The 21560-nt window shown below is 45.4% G+C and overlaps 1 protein-coding gene across 4 annotated transcripts in view; it reads right to left on the bottom strand.

Annotated features, from left to right (window-relative positions):
- Window positions 1–21560, bottom strand: part of DAAM2 (dishevelled associated activator of morphogenesis 2) — a 216448-nt gene that overhangs the window by 48731 nt on the left and 146157 nt on the right. For all 4 annotated transcript variants that reach the window (XR_012222650.1, XM_073556296.1, XM_073556294.1 and 1 more), the window contains exons 7-14: window positions 14536–14646; window positions 12137–12240; window positions 11280–11346; window positions 6910–7027; window positions 6638–6776; window positions 4918–4976; window positions 4469–4653; window positions 3847–4167 (exon numbers count right to left, since the gene is read on the bottom strand). Coding sequence is in view for 3 of the 4 variants with exons in the window: in XM_073556296.1 (XP_073412397.1) it covers window positions 3847–4167; window positions 4469–4653; window positions 4918–4976; window positions 6638–6776; window positions 6910–7027; window positions 11280–11346; window positions 12137–12240; window positions 14536–14646 (1104 nt within the window). In the remaining variant the exon portion in view is untranslated. The remainder of the gene's footprint in view (window positions 1–3846; window positions 4168–4468; window positions 4654–4917; window positions 4977–6637; window positions 6777–6909; window positions 7028–11279; window positions 11347–12136; window positions 12241–14535; window positions 14647–21560) is intronic.

Below are 21560 nucleotides of genomic sequence, written 5' to 3'. Positions count from 1 at the left end.
AATATAACTACTATAATACTGCCCCTATGTACAAGAATATAACTACTATAATACTGCCCCTATGTACAAGAATATAACTACTATAATACTGCCTCCATGTACAAGAATATAACTACTATAATACTGACCCCTATGTACAAGAATATAACTACTATAATACTGCCTCCATGTACAAGAATATAACTACTATAATACTGCTCCCTATGTACAAGACTATAACTACTATAATACTGCCCCTATGTGCAAGAATATAACTACTATAATACTGCCCCTATGTACAAGAATATAACTACTATAATACTGCCCACTATGTACAAGAATATAACTACTATAATACTGACCCCTATGTACAAGAATATATCTACTATAATACTGCTCCTATGTACAAGAATATAACTACTATAATACTGCCCCTATGTACAAGAATATAACTACTATAATACTGCCCCTATGTACAAGAATATAACTACTATAATACTGCCCCTATGTACAAGAATATAACTACTATAATACTTCCCCTATGTATAGGAATATAACTACTATAATACTTCCCCTATGTATAGGAATATACCCATTTCTTTGGGTCTTTATTATGTAGCGGCTGCTTTATCGTCTCGTACTGGTGGATCAGGAGGTGTCAGAATTTGTTAAGAAGCCCAAACTTTTCGACAAGTTGCAGCCTATTAATTAGTGTGCGGAGGGTCCATGAAGTCGTAGTTTATATATTTCCCCTCCTTACATTCCTGTTGATTTTGGAGATACTGAGCTAAAATTTGCTTTCTTTGGGTTCAACAGCTGAAAAATCATCTAGGAATAAATTGTAAGTTTTTCTTTTTCTGTTCAATTCCTTTAACACGTCCTATTTCTTAAAGTGCACTATTATTAGTGATATCTGCTCCTGGAGGAGCTGAGTGACAAACAGTATGCCTACTATTACAGGTCACCAACCTTTCCTTGCATATTGTGCAGCACTTTGATCTGAGTTATCCTTTAAGTTCTTAGTATATTGTGATTCCTCATGTGACCACTAGAGGGAGATTCTATCCCTAAAGATTCAGCATTCATGTCCTGCTGGACAGGAACGCTCTGTGCTCTCAGCACTGCGCTCTCAGCTCTGGCCATCAGCTCTGCGCTCTCAGCTCTGCGCCCTCAGCTCTGCGCCCTCAGCTCTGCGCCCTCAGCTCTGCGCTCTCAGCTCTGCGCCATCAGCTCTGCGCCATCAGCTCTGCACTCTCAGCTCTGCGCTCTCAGCTCTGCGCCCTCAGCTCTGCGCCCTCAGCTCTGCGCCCTCAGCTCTGCGCTCTCAGCTCTGCGCCATCAGCTCTGCGCCATCAGCTCTGCACTCTCAGCTCTGCGCCCTCAGCTCTGCGCCCTCAGCTCTGCGCCCTCAGCTATGCGCCCTCAGCTATGCGCTCTCAGCTATGCGCCCTCAGCTCTGCGCCCTCAGCTATGCGCCCTCAGCTATGCGCTCTCAGCTCTGCGCCCTCAGCTCTGCGCCCTCAGCTATGCGCTCTCAGCTATGCGCCCTCAGCTATGCGCCCTCAGCTATGCGCCCTCAGCTCTGCGCTCTCAGCTCTGCGCCCTCAGCTATGCGCTCTCAGCTCTGCGCCCTCAGCTCTGCGCCCTCAGCTCTGCGCTCTCAGCTCTGCGCCCTCAGCTCTGCGCCCTCAGCTCTGCGCCCTCAGCTCTGCGCTCTCAGCTCTGCGCTCTCAGCTATGCGCTCTCAGCTCTGCGCCCTCAGCTCTGCGCCCTCAGCTCTGCGCTCTCAGCTCTGCGCTCTCAGCTATGCGCCCTCAGCTCTGCGCTCTCAGCTATGCGCCCTCAGCTATGCGCCCTCAGCTATGCGCTCTCTGCTCCCTCAGCTCTGCGCCCTCAGCTATGCGCCCTCAGCTATGCGCCCTCAGCTCTGCGCTCTCAGCTCTGCGCCATCAGCTCTGCGCCCTCAGCTCTGCGCCATCAGCTCTGCGCCCTCAGCTCTGCGCCCTCAGCTCTGCGCCATCAGCTCTGCGCACTCAGCTCTGCGCCCTCTGAGCTCTGCATTTCTCGAGTCTTATTTGTAATCCTGCAGAAATGCTATTTATAATAAAGATACTTGTCATTATATGAGAGCGCATTCCTGCTGAATTCCTCTTGTCCCCGGGTGCTCAAATCAAATACTTCCCATGAGGTCCTGCAGGAGACATCATCTGGGCGGCCGGGATGTAAAGGACAGTTGTTGAAGCCAGAGACAGTCACTTTAAAACAATGAGCGAGATGCGGATTTAGGGTTCATGGAGGAAGAGGAATCTGGGAGAGTTACAGAAATGAACTGGGCCCAGAACTGATACATTGTAACAATCCATCAGGACAGAAGAAGAATTTCTGCTGCAGAGTGTTAAGAGTGTAAGAAACGTAGATCTCCAGCTGTCATCAGTCTCCTCACGTACAAAGAGAAGTCCATTCACTGACAACAAGCAGAGATCCGGAAAATACCAAACTACAACATGGAATGTAAAACAGCAACCACCGCTTGGGGGAGCGCACTGTATACAGAGATACATGATAAGATCCTGTCTGAAGCCACCACTAGGGGGAGCTCCCTGTATACAGAGATACATGATAAGATCCTGTCTGCAGTCACCACTAGAGGGAGCTCCCGGTATACAGAGATACATGATAAGATCCTGTCTGCAGTCACCACTAGGGGGAGCTCCCTGTATACAGAGATACATGATAAGATCCTGTGTGCAGCCACCACTAGAGGGAGCTCCCTGTATACAGAGATACATGATAAGATCCTGTGTGCAGCCACCACTAGGGGGAGCTCCCGGTATACAGAGATACATGATAAGATCCTGCCTGCAGCCACCACTAGGGGGAGCTCCCTGTATACAGAGATACATGATGAGATCCTGTCTGCAGTCACCAGTAGAGGGAGCTCCCGGTATACAGAGATACATGGTAAGATCCTGTCTGCAGCCACCAATAGGAGGAGCTCCCTGTGTACAGAGATACATGATAAGATCCTGCCTGCAGTCCCCACTAGGGGGAGCTCCCTGTATACAGAGATACATGATAAGATCCTGTCTGCAGCCACCACTAGGGGAGCTCCCGGTATACAGAGATACATGATAAGATCCTGCATGCAGCCACCACTAGGAGGAGCTCCCTGTATACAGAGATACATGATGAGATCCTGTCTGCAGTCAACACTAGAGGGAGCTCCCGGTATACAGGGAGACATGATAAGATCCTGCCTGCAGCCACCACTAGGAGGAGCTCCCTGTGTACAGAGATACATGATAAGATCCTGCCTGCAGCCACCACTAGGAGGAGCTCCCTGTATACAGGGAGACATGATAAGATCCTGCCTGCAGTCACCACTAGAGGGAGCTCCCTGTATACAGAGAAACATGATAAGATCCTGTCTGCAGCCACCACTAGGGGAGCTCCCGGTATACAGAGATACATGATAAGATCCTGCATGCAGCCACCACTAGGAGGAGCTCCCTGTATACAGAGATACATGATGAGATCCTGTCTGCAGTCAACACTAGAGGGAGCTCCCGGTATACAGGGAGACATGATAAGATCCTGTCTGCAGCCACCACTAGGAGGAGCTCCCTGTGTACAGAGATACATGATAAGATCCTGCCTGCAGCCACCACTAGGAGGAGCTCCCTGTATACAGGGAGACATGATAAGATCCTGCCTGCAGTCACCACTAGGGGGAGCTCCCTGTATACAGAGATACATGATAAGATCCTGTCTGCAGTCACCACTAGGAGGAGCTCTATATATGAAACAGAACTACCACCCATGTTACATTGTTACCCCCATTCCTTAAGTTGATTAGGGGCTTCATACCTCATTTAGTTTGGACCAGTTGAAAGACTTCAATGGGTGCGATGGTTGGGGAATGGATTTCTTTCTCATGTTGGTTCCGTAGGTAAAGGAGTGAAGAGGTGGGGGCTGCATGCCCATCCCAAATAATGGAGGTGCTCCTGGCGGTGGTGGGGGTCCTCCAGGTGGCGGTGGAGGAGGAGGAGCCGGGGGAAAACAGGAGAATGACTGCAGCGGAGGTGGTGGAGGTGGCAGGTGCTCTGGTAAAAACGGTGGCGGAGGCATGGGCCCACCTGGAGGTGGTGGTGGCGGTGGTGGAAGGGGGAAGGACAGAGGACCTCCGGTCTGAAAAATAGAGGAAATCAGGAAATATAAATGAATCCTAAAAAACAATTACAGACATCATGACTCTAGTCACATCCAAAGCTGCAGCCTGTGACTCCTCTGATGTGAAATATCTCCCACAATGCAATACATCAAAGTGCAGAGCATTGTGGGATCCCTGGTGAAGTGTCAGGGGGACCGGTAGCAGTACGTGCTGCTTGAGATGTGACTGGAGAGTAAGACACCAGAATTGTGGATGCAGCTCTGGGTGTAACTTGAGCTTTTCCAGTATGGGCCTTTTCCGGCTCCCTCATTTCCCTACCGAGTGCTCGCTCAGCTGAGACATGAGCTCCGCCATCTGATCTCGGGCCAGGCGCAGCTCCAGCGACTCCTTCTGCAGCTTGTCCTTCATCTTGTTCAGGGTCTTCATCATTTCCTCCTTCTCCTGCGTCTTCGTCTCACATTCCCGTTCCTTCTTCTCCAGCCGGCAGGCGACGTCCACGTGTTCTAGGATGTGATGGTAAAGACTGAACTGGATGTGGTCTTCACATTATACGTCTGTTCCTGAATCAGGCGGCTCAGGATGAACAGAACTAAAAGTCGCACCCAGGTTAATCCATGGAGGGTGACAGTCATGAAGAAGCTTCTGACATCTCTGCGATGGAGAGAGACTGAGAAGAGCTCGGACACAACAGGAGCGGTTATCACTATAATTTACAGGGGTCTCTCTCCACTGATCGCTGCAATAAGCATTTAAAGGGGAACACCCACCTTTCCTGAACTTCTCCGCCTGTTCTCGCCATTGCTTGACTTCATTCTCATTCACTAACCTGCAGGGAACAGAACCAGAGACATAATAAACTGACGCTCTTACTGACAAGAGATTGCAAAAGTCCTTAACATGGAACAGGACTTCGTCAGGGGGAGTCGGACCCCCGCCATCACAGATCATACAGAACAGGGCAATTCTATCAGTTAGTTGGTATCAGATTCCCTTGAAATACCATCTAAAACAAAGGAGCTCTAGACCTTCAATGGGACTGAGGAGATCTGAAACCTCTATAGAAATCAGGATCTCTGCAAAGCCCATTACTGAGCTGCTCTAGAACCTCACTAGATCTGGGGATTCATGGAATCTCTATAAATGGGAAGAGTTCTTGAAACTTGAGAAGGTTTAGAAATTCTATTCTACCAAAACTTTTCATAATCTCTAATGAACGGAGACCCAAAAGCCTCTAAGAGACTCAAACTCCTCTATAGATGAAAAACACTCCAGAACTGAGGTGCCTCTAAGGATCTGAGGAGCTCTTGAGTCTCAATACAACCAGGAAGATCTAGAATCTCTATAGTACAAAAGCAAAGATCCACAGAACCTCTATGAAACTGAAAAACTCTACAACCTCTATATAACTGCGCAGCTCTAGAATCTCAACAGAAATGAGGAGCTCAGAACCTCCAGAAAAACAAAGATCTTTATAACCTCTGTAGAACCAAGGAGATCTAGAACCTGGGAGCTAATAAACTCAAGAACCTTCATAGCACTAATGAACCCTTATGTGACTGATGAACTGTAGAACCTCTATAGAAGTAATGAACATCTATAAAAGTGATGAAGTCTAGAATATCAATAGAACTGATGAAAGTCTAGAACCTCCGTAGTACTGATGAACTTTAGAACTTCTACAGAATCTATGGAGTCTAGAACTTCTATAGAAACTATTGTAGTCTAGAACCTCTATAAAACTGATGAACATTAGAACTTCTATAGAACTGATGGAGTCTAGAACCTCTAAAGAACTGATTAACGTCTATAGAACAGACAGTCTAGAACCTCTATAGAACTGATGAACTCTGGAGCGTCTATAGACTCGATGGAATCTAGAACCTCTATAGCAGGGTTCCCCAACTCCATTCCTCAAGGCCCACCAACAGGTCACGTTTTCAGGGTTTCCTTAGTATTGCCCAGGTGATAATTGCATCACCTGCACAATACAAGGGAAATCCTTAAAACATGACCTGTTGGTGGGCCTTGAGGACTGGAGTTGGGGAACCCTGCTCTATAGAACTTATGAAATTCTATAGAACCAATGAAGTCTAGAACCTGTGCAGAACTGATTAACTCTAGAGCTTCTATAGACCCAATGTAATCTAGAACCTCTATAGAACTGATTAAATTCTATAGAATCGATGCATTGTAGAACCTGTATAGAACTGAAGTACTCTAGAATATCTATAGACTTGATGGAGTCTAGAACCTCTATAAAACTGATGAACTTCTATAGCACCTATGGAGTCTAGAACCTCTATAGAGATGATGAAGTCTAGAACCTACAAAGAACTGATCCACTCTGGAATCTCTATAGAACTAAAAAGGTGCTAGAACTTTGACTTCCCCGGAATCTTCTGCACACCGCAGAGCTCTAGACCTCCTATAGTTTCTAGATTTTTAAAGCTAGATCTGTCAGCCTGCGGCGGTTATGGGGGCACCTACATTTTAATGATGTTCCTGACATTGAAGTTCTCCAGCGCCGTCACATCGGGGTCTTCTCCTTTCTCGTCCTGAAGGACGATCTGCTGCAGGATCCGGTCCAGGAGCTGCCACTGCTGCAGGTTGCTGCCGTTCCGTTTATCTGTCATCAGGAAGAGAAGAAGCCGCAGATCACATCCACACGTCCAGAGGTAAAGCGGAGACCCGGGAGGAGAAGCTCCTCAGTAGATCTGGTGCAGTGATGGGAGTCGTCCTCCTACCAGTCTGGTACTCACAGGGCATCTGCAGGCAGTGCTGGAGGATGGACAGCAGGTAGGGGTATCCGTCCGTGGCCTTCAGACGCTTCTTTATCAGCTCAAACATATCTGTGGCGCTTTTCGTGTCAATGTGATCCTGCGGAGAGAGCGAGACGTGAGTGACGGCGGCGGCGTGCCCGTGTCTGGCCGCTAGATCACATGATCAAACAGCGATGCAAACCGCAACCCACCGTCCGCCACACGATAGTAATCATCACCTTGTAGGAATCCATCAACCTTAGATTGTCAGTCACTTAAAGGGAATCTGCCAGCATGTTTGTGTTATGAAATTACAGGGCAAGTGAGCCTGACTCCAGGGATGTGCCACTTACTAGGCTGGGTTCCGGAGTTTCAATAATCAGTGTTTTATCAGCAGGAGATCATCACTACAGGACTAGGTCTCACGTGCATGCATCCTCCTTTTCATACGTCTCACGTGCAGACCAGTCAGGCTAATCTGTGTAACCCCGCCTCCATCACAGATTGGCAGCTTGCTGACACTGGACACAGGAAGCTGCCAATCAGGAGTGTGGGCGGAGTTATACAAGGCTCAGCATTCTGAGCACTGTTAAATCTACAGCAGAGAAAACAGGGAGTCTATCAAAACCGCAGCAAGCAGCCCAGTAATGAACACAGAGCAGGAATCAGACTCTCTCATCAAATTACATAGCAAAACCCCGCTGACAGTTCCCCTTTAAAGGGACTGCCCATTCTCACTTAAATGCAGTTTTCTTAATTATATTAATGCTATCGGCATGCTCTCTGACCGGTGCATAGGTCATTATGCAGTAAAGAGGAGGAAGAGAGCTGTGACATCACGCAGTACATTCTATGGGAGTGTACTGTGGGCATTATTTGATCTATGCACAGGTCATTGTACAGCGGGACTGGTGGGGAAAGGTGAGCTGTGACATCACCTATTATGTTCTATGGAAGAGTTTTATGGCTATGCTCTGACCTGTGCAGAGGTCTCTGTGCAATGAGGAGAGGAGGTGAGCTGTGACATCGCCTATTATTTTCTATAGGAGTGTGTTGTGGGCATGCTAGGATATGTGTAGTGAGGAGAGGAGGTGAGCTGTGACATCACCTATTATCTTCTATGGAAGAGCATTGTGAGCATACTCTGACCTGTGCAGAGGTCTCTGTGCAGTGAAGAGAGAAGGTGAGCTGTGATATCACCCATTATATTCTATGGGAATGTATTGTGGGCATTATTTGATCTATGAACCGGTCATTGTACAACGTGACTGGTGTGGGCAAAGGTGACCTGTGACATCACCTATTATCCCCTATGGGAAAGTATTGTAGGCATGATCTGACCTGTGCCGAGGTCACTGTACCATGAGGAGAAGAGGTGAGCTGTGACATCACCTATTATCCTCTATGGGAAAGTGTTGTAGGCATGCTCTGACCTGTGCAGAGGTCACTGTACAATGAGAAGAGGTGAGCTGTGACATCACCTATTATCCTCTATGGGAAAGTGTTGTGGGCATGCTCTGATCTGTGTAGTGAGGAGAGGAGGTGAGCTGTGACACTACCTGTGTTATTGATATATGTGTAATCCTGCCTGTAATAATAATCAGATGATTGTAGAGAAGTCATCGCCACCCAACATGAAGACACGGATCTAACACTAGTTACACTCACTGCCCTGTATACGGAGCTCGGTTTCTTACAGTATCCGTCAGGTTAATGATTGCTCCATCTGTACTGACGATTCCCAGTCGCATCCAATGCCAATATATACATTGGGCTAACACCTCGTGCAGTCATGTGACCTGACAATGTAACTCTCATGCGAGTTCCCACAATGCACTGCAATCTAGAAAATCAGCTCAACAATTTGTGTAAACCGCAGATTGCAAAAAGTTACAAAAAAAGAAAAAATGCAATATTCCTTTACAAATGTTGGCATTAACCCCCAGGAATGACTCTGAATAATTCAATTACAACCGGTTACAAAAAGTGACTCCAAAAATATCAATAATATCCCACAGACACGCACCGCTCCGCAGGGGCCGGCGCTCCGCCGCACAATCTCTGGGTTCACTCCCCACAGCCTCAACTATGACTTCAATTAAACTCCTCACACAAAGGACAATGATCAAAGCAAAAGACGTCTGACACCACAGCCGACCGTGTACAGCCGCATACAGAGGAGTGGAAACCTACAGACCAGCAGGGGGCGCAGCGATTCATGGCGTCACTATAGTTATAAAATATTATTATTACGGGGAATTGACTTTTCTTTTGTGCTAAGGATCTTTTTGTTTCTCTTCTCCATTCACATACAAAGCTGCGTTCAAACTTTTTCGCTGGTTAGTTACCACTGGAAACAGGTAGCCGCTTATCTCCACCCTCGGCCGGACGACGGACCTCACTTTTAGATTTAGTCCTGGGAGGTGGATACAGTGTATCAGTCTGTAACATGCTCTGTGAGCTCAAGGATCAGCAGCAGCCGCACCAATCCGTCTGGGGGTTTGCTACAATGTGTCTTGAGTCCACAGAGCTGATCTAATTGTAACAAACCCTCAGCTTACAGCGGTTCTAGCACGGAGGTATCCACGCCCAGGACCAATGGCGACCAGCGCTCTGCGAGACACCACGAGTCCGACCTACCGCCTCGCCAGCTGTCTAGACAAATAAACGAATTAGGAGAGAACCAGACCGGCTGCGAGATCGATAATTGGAGACTTGGTGGTGTATTAATCCTAATTATTTTCAGCAGATTTCATTAATTCATTACATTCCTGGTAAATGGAGAACAGGCGACGACTAATGAAGGCAGCGCAGAAGCTGAGAGAGCGCCGAGAGAGCGCCGAGAGAGCGCGATAAACCAGCGACAGAAAGAAGGTAAAAGAGGGAAAGTCACATCAAGGGGGAATAGGAATATCTATCACCTATCTATCTATTATCTATCTATCTATCTATCGTCTATCTATTATCTATCATCTATCTACTATCTATTATCTATCTATCTATCATGTATCTATTATCTATCATCTATCTATCTGTCTATCTGTCTGTCTATCTAATTTATACACTCCTCTACATTGAAATTAAATCACCAAGAAGAAAAACTTGTGGAATTTTGGAAATCACAGGTTGGAGACGTCATTGATCTGCAAACGAAGAAAAAACGGAAACACATTTTTCAAAACCTCCGGATGTCTCCAGTCTGAGTCTGAACCTCAAGCAGAAATCCCGGCCCCTCCAGCCTCAGCTTCTGTCACTGAGGTCATTAATGGTCGTCTGAGGACAGCTCTGCCTCTGAATGTGCAAATCATCAAGATCCGCTGCTGGCAGCTCCTGTGGAATCACTGACCAATGACTTCACCGATGTGCCCGATAAAGAGCAGTCCAGAGACGCTGCTGGCAGCTCCTGTGAAATCACTGATCAATGACTTCACCGACGTGCTCGATGGAGACAAGTGCAGAGACGCTGCAGCCACGGGAGCAGATTTAGGCCACAAAGGCGGCTCACAGCAGTGCGAGGAACATTCGGCCTGAAGTTGTCGTGTGGAAAAGTATCTCCTGGACACTTTAATGTTCTCTAGTGGAGGCCTCTTCACACTGCGGCCCATGTGATCTCCAGACCAATCTGTGGCTATTATTGCATCTGAGACAACAGGAGGACCCATCACTCTGGAGGACAGGTCTCCATTCCAGCCTCCATCACCATCTTGCTCTGCCCCATTATCGTCTTTAAGAGCAGTGGTACGAAGTCAAAAGAACATTTTCACAAGGGAACATCACACATGGAGCCGGACCCTTGTACTCTTCACACCAGGTCACTGACAGCTCAGCGTTGCATTGATTTGGTGGAGGAACCAGTGGTGCGGCCATTTCTCCAAAGTGTCCCAAGAGACATCTCTCCACACGTCATCTCCAGGCCGCATGTTGCTGGTGCTACTGTGAGCAGCCCGCGAGGCCAAAACCTGTGCTCGATGGAGAGGACATCAGGGACATCCCTGTGCTCCGGCAGCGGATCCTGATGATTAGTGCAATCAGCGGCAGAGCCTTCCTCAGACGACCATTAATGGTCTCAGTGACAGCAGCCGAGGCCGGAGGTGCCGGGGTTTCTGCACGAAGCTCAGACTCCGAAAATCCAGATGTTTTGATAATTTTGTATCTATCTTTTCATCATTTGCATATCAGTAACATCTCCATCCTGTGATTTCCAACATTTCACAACTTTTCCTTCTTAATGTTGCAATTTCAGTGTTGATGAGAGCCTGCATCTATCAGATATTTCATCCATTCATTTATCACTTTATTACATCACTGTCGGCAGCAGAGCCAAGAGTCTGATGATGATCTGATCAGAGTCTCCGGCTCCATCTACTCACCGTGTCAAACCTCTTGGCCAGCTCGACCTCATCTTCATTCCTCACCATCTCAAAGAAGTCCAGATGCCTGGAACAACAGGCAATTAAGGGTTAATCCAACGACACATTGTATTCATGTCACAAGGATAGAAACATGAAATCACCACCAGCAGCACTGCTGACTGAATGGATTGTCAGAGGCATAAAAGAAGAAAAAGAGGAGGGAGAAAAAAGTATGGGAAGACGAATGGGGGAGAAGAAAAAAGGAACGTGGGGGAAGGAAAAAAGGGAAAGAAAGAACATGGAGGGAAAGCCAGGAAGGATGGAAAGCAAGGAATGAAAGGAAAGAGAAAGAAAGGAAGGAAAATGAAGGAAAGGAAAGAAAATAACAAAAAGGAAGGAAGAAATGGAAAGGGAAGGATGGAAGGAAGGAGAAAAGGAAAAAAGTAAGGGAAGAGAGAGAGAGATATAGAGAAATAAAAGGGAATGAGGAGGTAAAGAAACAAAAGTGAAATGAGGAAAGAAACAAAGAAAAGAAGGGAAGTAAAGCACAGGAAGGGAGGAAGTGACAACAAATAAAGGAGTAAGAAAGATTGGGAATGAAGTGAAAAATAAATAATGAAAGTAGTGAAGGAAAGAAAGCGAAAGGGGTGAAGAATGGGCAGAGAGTAAATGAAATGGTAGAAGGAAAAGGGAAGACAAAGGGAGAAAAAAATGATGGAAGAAAGAAAACGAAGACAGAATTGGTGAGTGAAGTTACTGGAAAGAAGGAGCAAAAGAAAGATTAAGGGAACTAGGAAAGAAGGAAGCAATGGAGGGAAGAAAAGGATAACTAGTAATGAGAGGTAACGAAGAATGGACGCCGGGGATCCGTGCACCTGTCCAGGGTGGCGTTTTCATGCTGTCTCAGCTTATCAATAACTGGCTGGATCCCCAACATCAGGAACTCGTATCTAAGATGCAACCGGAATTCTAGATTATCCTTCAAAAGAAAAGGGGAGAAAGTTACATCCACCAGAAAAAAAAAAAGAAGAAGCCACCAGCAGCTACATGACACAGCCACCAACATGGGTGTGAGATGGCTGCTGATACTAGCGCTATGAACCTGTGACACTTCAGGCTTGCTGAACTACAACTCCCAGCATGGCCTGACCACCTCAGCTGTAGAGCTCAGTCATCTGCACAGTGTTGTGGCCCCAGAATGTGCCGCAGCTCTCCATCATCCTAGGTGACACACACCGCCTCTGTGGACTTCTCATAGACCATGGACAGCGCAGGTCAGGTCCCATCTATCAGACTCATGTCTACATACAGTGTTCCCCACTGATGACACACGACGAACACATCAATGACATCTCAAGCTTGTAACATGTCCACCACCTGCGCTATAAATCCTCCATCTCACTCCAGAGAACACGATTTACAGAGCAGACAAGACAATGATGAGAAGTCACTGCCTGATGTGCAAAATGCCAAATATGTAGCGCTACTCCTCTGCTCTACTCCAGTCACATCCGGATCTGCATTTACTGCACTCACTATTCTGCTGGTTCAGTCACTGTGTACATACATTACTGATCCTGAGTTACATCATGTATTATACCCCAGAGCTGCGCTCACTATTCTGCTGTGTATTATACCCCAGAGCTGCACTCACTATTCTGCTGGTACAGTCACTGTGTACATACATTCCATTATTGATCCTGAGTTACATCCTGTATTATACCCCAGAGCTGCACTCACTATTCTGCTGGTGCAGTCACTGTCTACATACATTACATTACTGATCCTGAGTGACATCCTGTATTATACTCCAGAGCTGCACTCACTATTCTGCTGGCTCAGTCACTGTGTACATACATTTCATTACTGATCCTGAGTTACATCCTGTATTATACTCCAGAGCTGCACTCACTATTCTGCTGGTGCAGTCACTGTGTACATACATTTCATTACTGATCCTGAGTTACATCCTGTATTATACTCCAGAGCTGCACTCACTATTCTGCTGGTGCTGTCACTGTGTACATACATTTCATTAATGATCCTGAGCTACATCCTGCATTATCCTCCAGAGCTGCACTCACTATTCTGCTGGTGCAGTCACTGTGTACATACATTACATTACTGATCCCGAGTTACCTCCTGTATTATACTCCAGAGCTGCACTCACTATTCTGCTGGTGCAGTCACTGTGTACATACATTACATTACTGATCCTGAGTTACATCCTGTATTATACTCCAGAGCTGCACTCACTATTCTGCTGGTGCAGTCACTGTGTACATACATTACTGATCCTGAGTAACATCCTGTATTATCCTCCAGAGCTGCACTCACTATTCTGCTGGTGCAGTCACTGTGTACATACATTACTGATCCTGAGTTACATCCTGTATTATACTCCAGAGCTGCACTCACTATTCTGCTGGTGCAGTCACTGTGTACATACATTACTGATCCTGAGTTACATCCTGTATTATACTCCAGAGCTGCACTCACTATTCTGCTGGTGCAGTCACTGTGTACATACATTACATTACTGATCCTGAGTTACATCCTGCATTATCCTCCAGAGCTGCACTCACTATTCTGCTGGTGCAGTCACTCTATCTCCACTTTCCCTCTCCCGTCAGTTGGATGATACGGGACAGTAACGCTGGGGAGGACACGTAGCACATTTTCCCTGGAATTCATATATTTATTTTCTGTGCTGGAGGGAAATGAATCCAAATAAGGAGAACACATAACAAACAGCTCCATGTGTCTCAGCTTCCAGGGCCTCGCAGAGTGTGAAATCAATGAGACTTCTCTAGTAAATGCAGCCCCGGATCTGTGGGATGGAAGCATTGCTGGGAACGTACAGAAACAATATATCCAGAGATCTAGAACAAACCGCAACGCAGATAAATTACCCGTCGGGAATCTTGTAAACTCTTCTAGAACATCTAAATATGAGTGGACACTTTGTTATGACGTCCCTCGGTGACACTGACCAGGCTGCTGCTCCCGGAGCTGCGCTCGTGGCTTACGTGGACGATTCGCCTCTTCCATATGTTCCCTCTCCTACAGAAAGTCATCCCAGGGTTTCCGAGTTCATCGCTTTCCCGCATGAGAACATGCAGAATTTCTCAGAAGCTTCTATGGTGGAAAAACTCCACCAAATTATGTGGAAAAATCCATTATTGATTTTCCTCATGTCTCAAGTGCATAAATCTGGAGAACACGGAGTTCTGCTCTGCAAACCCATCCATCCATGTAACATGTGTAAACTTACTTCTCCAGCGCCAGCGTTGAGAACGGCATTGATGAAGGACATGATGGCGGTTTTCAGATTCACTTCATCTCGATATCTCCCCATACTCCTGTCTAATTCATTCAGCAGCGTCTGCAAAACAGGGAACACAAGGTTAATTAATGCAATTTACATAGCTGGTATAACCTGGGCATCTCCTGTATATAATGATATATGTACAGCTGGTATAACCTGGACATCTTCTGTATATAATTATATATGAACAGCTGGTATAACCTGGGCATCTCCTGTATATAATGATATATGTACAGCCGGTATAACCTGGGCATCTCCTGTATACAATTATATATGTACAGCTGGTATAACCTGGGCATCTCCTGTAAATAATTATATATGTACAGATGGTATAACCTGGGCATCTCCTGTATATAATTATATATGTACAGCTGGTATAACCTGGGCATCTCCTGTATATAATTATATATGAACAGCTGGTGTAACCTGGGCATCTCCTGTATATAATGATATATGTACAGCTGGTATAACCTGGACATCTTCTGTATATAATTATATATGAACAGCTGGTGTAACCTGGGCATCTCCTGTATATAATGATATATGTACAGCCGGTATAACCTGGGCATCTCCTGTATACAATTATATATGTACAGCTGGTATAACCTGGGCATCTCCTGTAAATAATTATATATGTACAGATGGTATAACCTGGGCATCTCCTGTATATAATTATATATGTACAGCTGGTATAACCTGGGCATCTCCTGTATATAATTATATATGTACAGCTGGTATAACCTGGGTATCTCCTGTATATAATTATATATGTACAGCTGGTATAACCTGGGCATCCCCTGTATATAATGATATATGTACAGCTGGTATAACCTGGGCATCTCCTGTATATAATTATATATGTACAGCTGGTATAACCTGGGCATCTCCTGTATATAATGATATATGTACAGCTGGTATAACCTGGGCATCTCCTGTATATAATGATATATGTACAGCTGGTATAACCTGGGCATCTCCTGTATATAATTATATATGTACAGCTGGTATAACCTGGGCATCTCCTGTATATAATTATTAATTAAATTAATTAAACCAGGGGAAGAGTCTTGAGGAGATCATTTGCATATTCCCAGTGCCTTCTGGGATAAGTGAAGAGTCTCCGCGAGCTCAACGATCACTGGGTTTTGGCCGTTGCAGCTGAAAAGAGGAAATCGGAGAAACCAGGGGAAGAGTCTTGAGGAGATCATTTGCATATTCACAGTGCCTTCTGGGATAAGTGAAGAGTCTCCGCGAGCTCAACGATCACTGGGTTTTGGCCGTTGCAGCTGAAAAGAGGAAATCGGAGTAACCAGGGGAAGAGTCTTGAGGAGATCATTTGCATATTCCCAGTGCCTTCTGGGATAAGTGAAGAGTCTCCGCGAGCTCAACGATCACTGGGTTTTGGCCGTTGCAGCTGAAAAGAGGAAATCGGAGAAACCAGGGGAAGAGTCTTGAGGAGATCATTTGCATATTCCCAGTGCCTTCTGGGATAAGTGAAGAGTCTCCGCGAGCTCAACGATCACTGGGTTTTGGCCGTTGCAGCTGAAAAGAGGAAATCGGAGTAACCAGGGGAAGAGTCTTGAGGAGATCATTTGCATATTCCCAGTGCCTTCTGGGATAACTGAAGAGTCTCCGCGAGCTCAACGATCACTGGGTTTTGGCCGTTGCAGCTGAAAAGAGGAAATCGGAGAAACCAGGGGAAGAGTCTTGAGGAGATAATTTGCATATTCCCAGTGCCTTCTGGGATAAGTGAAGAGTCTCCGCGAGCTCAACGATCACTGGGTTTTGGCCGTTGCAGCTGAAAAGAGGAAATCGGAGAAACCAGGGGAAGAGTCTTGAGGAGATCATTTGCATATTCCCAGTGCCTTCTGGGATAAGTGAAGAGTCTCCGCGAGCTCAACGATCACTGGGTTTTGGCCGTTGCAGCTGAAAAGAGGAAATCGGAGAAACCAGGGGAAGAGTCTTGAGGAGATCATTTGCATATTCCCAGTGCCTTCTGGGATAAGTGAAGAGTCTCCGCGAGCTCAACGATCACTGGGTTTTGGCCGTTGCAGCTGAAAAGAGGAAATCGGAGAAACCAGGGGAAGAGTCTTGAGGAGATCATTTGCATATTCCTAGTGCCTTCTGGGATAAGTGAAGAGTCTCCGCGAGCTCAACGATCACTGGGTTTTGGCCGTTGCAGCTGAAAAGAGGAAATCGGAGAAACCAGGGGAAGAGTCTTGAGGAGATCATTTGCATATTCCCAGTGCCTTCTGGGATAAGTGAAGAGTCTCCGCGAGCTCAACGATCACTGGGTTTTGGCCGTTGCAGCTGAAAAGAGGAAACCGGAGAAACCAGGGGAAGAGTCTTGAGGAGATCATTTGCATATTCCCAGTGCCTTCTGGGATAAGTGAAGAGTCTCCGCGAGCTCAACGATCACTGGGTTTTGGCCGTTGCAGCTGAAAAGAGGAAACCGGAGAAACCAGGGGAAGAGTCTTGAGGAGATCATTTGCATATTCCCAGTGCCTTCTGGGATAAGTGAAGAGTCTCCGCGAGCTCAACGATCACTGGGTTTTGGCCGTTGCAGCTGAAAAGAGGAAATCGGAGAAACCAGGGGAAGAGTCTTGAGGAGATCATTTGCATATTCCCAGTGCCTTCTGGGATAAGTGAAGAGTCTCCGCGAGCTCAACGATCACTGGGTTTTGGCCGTTGCAGCTGAAAAGAGGAAATCGGAGAAACCAGGGGAAGAGTCTTGAGGAGATCATTTGCATATTCCCAGTGCCTTCTGGGATAAGTGAAGAGTCTCCGCGAGCTCAACGATCACTGGGTTTTGGCCATTGCAGCTGAAAAGAGGAAACCGGAGAAACCGCGCGCCGGTCGGCGCGCGAATTTTGGCTCATCTTTCATCTTTTTAAGAAATCTCAAGATGGAAGAGGCCAGGAGCCATCTGGTGAGCTGCATTTCTTGCTACATGTTCACAGACTTACCAGTGGAAAAGCCAAACTTCACATGTCACAAATGCAAGCTTGTGTCCCTGTTGGAGGAAAAGTTGCAAAATCTCGAAGAGAGGTTAGCTACGTTGAAGATCATTAAGGAAGGCGAAGAGTTCTTGGACAGAGCAGAATTATCTCTTCATGTTACAGAAAGAGAAGAAATTCGAAGTGCACCTGAAGAAACAGAGGAATGGAGACATGTGACCCAGAGAAGCAGGAGGATCAGGAGGCAGTCAGCACCCATACTGCTCAGGAACCAGTACCAGGCTCTCACGCAGGAAAACGATGAAGAAATACATCAGGATAAGACTTTGCCAACAAACAGCAACCTTGTACGCCTTCAGAGTCCTCCTGGATGGAGAAAGAAAAATGTTGTGAAGAAGAAACGGAGAGTGGTGGTCATGGGGGATTCCCTGTTGAGAGGAACAGAGGCCGCTATCTGCAGACCGGATATAACTTCAGGAGAAATGTGCTGTCTTCCAGGTGCAAAAATTAAAGATGTGTCTGACAGGATATCAGGACTCTTCAGACCTACAGATGACTACCCATTCCTGCTACTACATGTGGGGACAAATGACACTGCAAGAAACGACCTGGAAACCATCTGCAGAGACTTTGAAGACTTAGGCAAGAAAGTGAAAGAACTGGGAGCGCAGGTGGTCTTCTCTTCCATCCTCCCAGTGGATGGCCATGGAACAAGGAGGTGGAATAAGATTCTGCAGGTGAACAACTGGCTACGTCGATGGTGCCGTCAGCAACGATTTGGATTTCTGGATCACGGAGTGAACTACTTATACGATGGACTACTTGCTAGAGATGGGGTGCACCTTACGAAGACTGGAAAGCAGGTATTTGGAAGTCGCCTTGCTACACTTGTAAGGAGAGCTTTAAACTAGAACAACATGGGAAGGGAAGCAAAAGACCAGAAAAAGCCATACACCTGACAAATGCTACTGAGAACTCTGCTATTAGAAGTGGAAAGGAAGAACAAAGACGAAAGAATCTAATTAAAAAAAATATTGGAGAAAGAGAAACCAATCACAAACTAAAATGTTTCTATACTAATGCACAAAGCATGGGCAACAAACAAGGAGAATTGGAACTACTAACACAGGAAAAGAAATATGATGTCATTGGAATCACTGAAACTTGGTGGGACAATACACATGATTGGAATACAAGACTAGAAGGATACAACTTATTTGCAAGAAACAGACTTGATAAACGAGGAGGGGGTGTCGCATTGTATGTTAGAAATGCGTATATCTGCACAGAGATTGAAGCTTCAGAGACTGGGAGTTCTGTGGAAACTGTTTGGGTAAGAATACAAGGACAGAACAATGGAAAGGACACCATTGTAGGCATTTACTACAGGCCGCCTGTGCAAGCTGAAGATATGGATGAACTCTTTATGCATCAAATGGCCAAGTTCTCCAAAAAATATGACATAGTTGTCATGGGAGATTTCAACTATCCAGACATTTGTTGGGAATCTCTCTCAGGCAAAACTAACAGGTCAAGGAAATTCTTATCCTCTCTTGCTGACAACTATATCTTCCAAAAGGTAAGGGAGAAAACAAGGGGAACTGCTACCTTGGATCTAATCCTTATAAACAGGGAGGAAATGGTTGAGGAGGTAAAAGTGGCTGGGACCCTAGGAGGTAGCGACCATGCTATTTTAGAATTTTGGATAACTAGAGGTGGAAGACCTGTGAAGACTCAGACATCAAGGTTAGATTTCAGAAAGGCAGATTTTAAGGGATTCAGAAAGAGAATTGGAGGGATCCAATGGCTGGATATCCTTAAAGACAAAAATGTCCAGGAAGGATGGGAAATCTTGAAAAATGAAATTCTCAAAGCACAGTTGTTAACAATTCCGAAAAGAGGGAAGAATAGGAAGCATTTAAGGAAACCAGGATGGATGAACACAGAACTTAAGCACATGCTAAAAAGGAAGCAAAAAATGTTTATAAAATGGAAAGAAGGAGGCATATCTAAAGAAGAATATAATGCTGTCTGCAGAACCTGCAAGGCACAAATCAGATTAGCTAAAGCTGAAAATGAATTGAGGCTTGCAAGAGATGTCAAAAGCAATAATAAAGGATTTTGGGGATATGTCAAAAGTAAAAGAAAAGTCAAAGATGCTATAGGATTTTTACAGGATGAAAATGATGAAATGGTAAGACAGGATGTTGAGAAGGCTGAACTTTTAAATTCCTATTTTGCATCTGTTTTCTCTCAGAAAGGAAATGTAACATCAACTGCTATTCACTGTCCTATTAAGGGAATAGAAGAATCCAGGATATCTATAAACAGAAAGATAGTGAGGAAACACTTAGCTAACCTAAATGTATTCAAGTCTCCAGGTCCAGATGAATTACACCCCAGAGTACTGAAGGAGATAGCAGAAGATATTTTTGAACCCCTCTCCATAATCCTTGAAAATTCTTGGAGAACACGAGAAGTGCCAGAAGACTGGAGAAGAGCAAATGTTGTTCCTATCTTCAAAAAGGGGAAGAAGGTGGACCCAGGCAACTATAGGCCGGTGAGTCTGACTTCTATACCAGGAAAGATCTTTGAACAAATTATTAAACAACATGTATGTCAGTACCTGGATAAGAATGAAGTGATTAAACAGAGTCAGCATGGGTTTGTAACTAATAAGTCATGTCGACTAATTTAATTTCCTTCTATGATGGTATCACTGATTGGGTGGATCAAGGAAATGCTGTAGATATAGTATATCTTGACTTCAGCAAAGCATTTGACAAAGTCTCTCATACAATCCTTATTGAAAAAATGACTAAGTATGGAATGGACAAGGCAACTGTTAGGTGGATTCATAACTGGCTTAGTGATCGGACCCAAAGAGTGGTCGTAAATGGCTGCACATCCAGTTGGAAGAATGTCTCAAGTGGGGTACCACAGGGCTCTGTCCTGGGCCCTGTATTGTTCAACATCTTTATCAACGATTTAGATGAAGGAATTGAGGGTAAACTGATTAAATTTGCTGATGACACAAAGCTAGGAGGGATAGCTAATACTAGAGAAGAGAGAGAGAGGATTCAAAAAGATTTAAATAAACTGGAGAAGTGGGCAGCAACTAACAGAATGGTTTTTAACAGGGAGAAATGCAAAGTACTACATCTGGGCAATAAAAATGAAAAAAGCATATACAGAATGGGAGGAATAGGGCTAAGTGACAGCACATGTGAAAAAGACTTGGGTATACTAATAGATCACAGACTGAATATGAGTCAACAGTGTGATGCAGCAGCAAAAAAGGCAAATGCAATTCTAGGATGTATTAACAGAAGCATACAGTCTAGATCACGTGAAGTCATTATTTCCCTCTACTCCTCTTTGGTCAGACCTCATCTGGAATATTGTGTCCAGTTTTGGGCACCACATTTTAAAAAAGACATCAACAAACTGGAGCAAGTTCAGAAAAGAGCGACCAGAATGGTGACCGGTCTGCAAACCCTGTCTTATGAGGAAAGGTTGCAGGATTTGGGAATGTTTAGTTTGCAAAAGAGAAGACTGAGAGGAGACTTAATAGCTGTCTACAAATATCTAAAGGGCTGTCACATTGTAGAAGGATCAACTTTATTCTCATTTGCAAAAGGAAAGACTAGAAGCAATGGGATGAAGCTGAATGGGAGGAGACACAGATTAGATATTAGAAAAAACTTTTTGACAGTTAGAGTGATCAATGAGTGGAACAGGCTGCCACGAGAAGTGGTGAGTTCTCCTTCAATGGAAGTCTTCAAACAGAGGCTGGACAGACATCTAACTGGGATGATTTAGCGAATCCTGCTTTGAGCAGGGGGTTGGACCAGATGGCCCAGGAGGTCCCTTCCAACTCTACGATTCTATGATTCTATGATATATGTACAACCGGTATAACCTGGGCATCTCCTGTATATAATTATATATGTACAGCTGGTATAACCTGGGCATCTCCTGTATATAATTATATATGTACAGCCGGTATAACCT

The sequence above is a fragment of the Dendrobates tinctorius genome, unplaced genomic scaffold, assembly GCF_039654945.1.
Source record: "Dendrobates tinctorius isolate UK_male_01 unplaced genomic scaffold, ASM3965494v1 ptg000232l, whole genome shotgun sequence".
NCBI lineage: Eukaryota > Metazoa > Chordata > Amphibia > Anura > Dendrobatidae > Dendrobates > Dendrobates tinctorius.
This window is presented reverse-complemented; position numbering and strand designations above follow the sequence as displayed.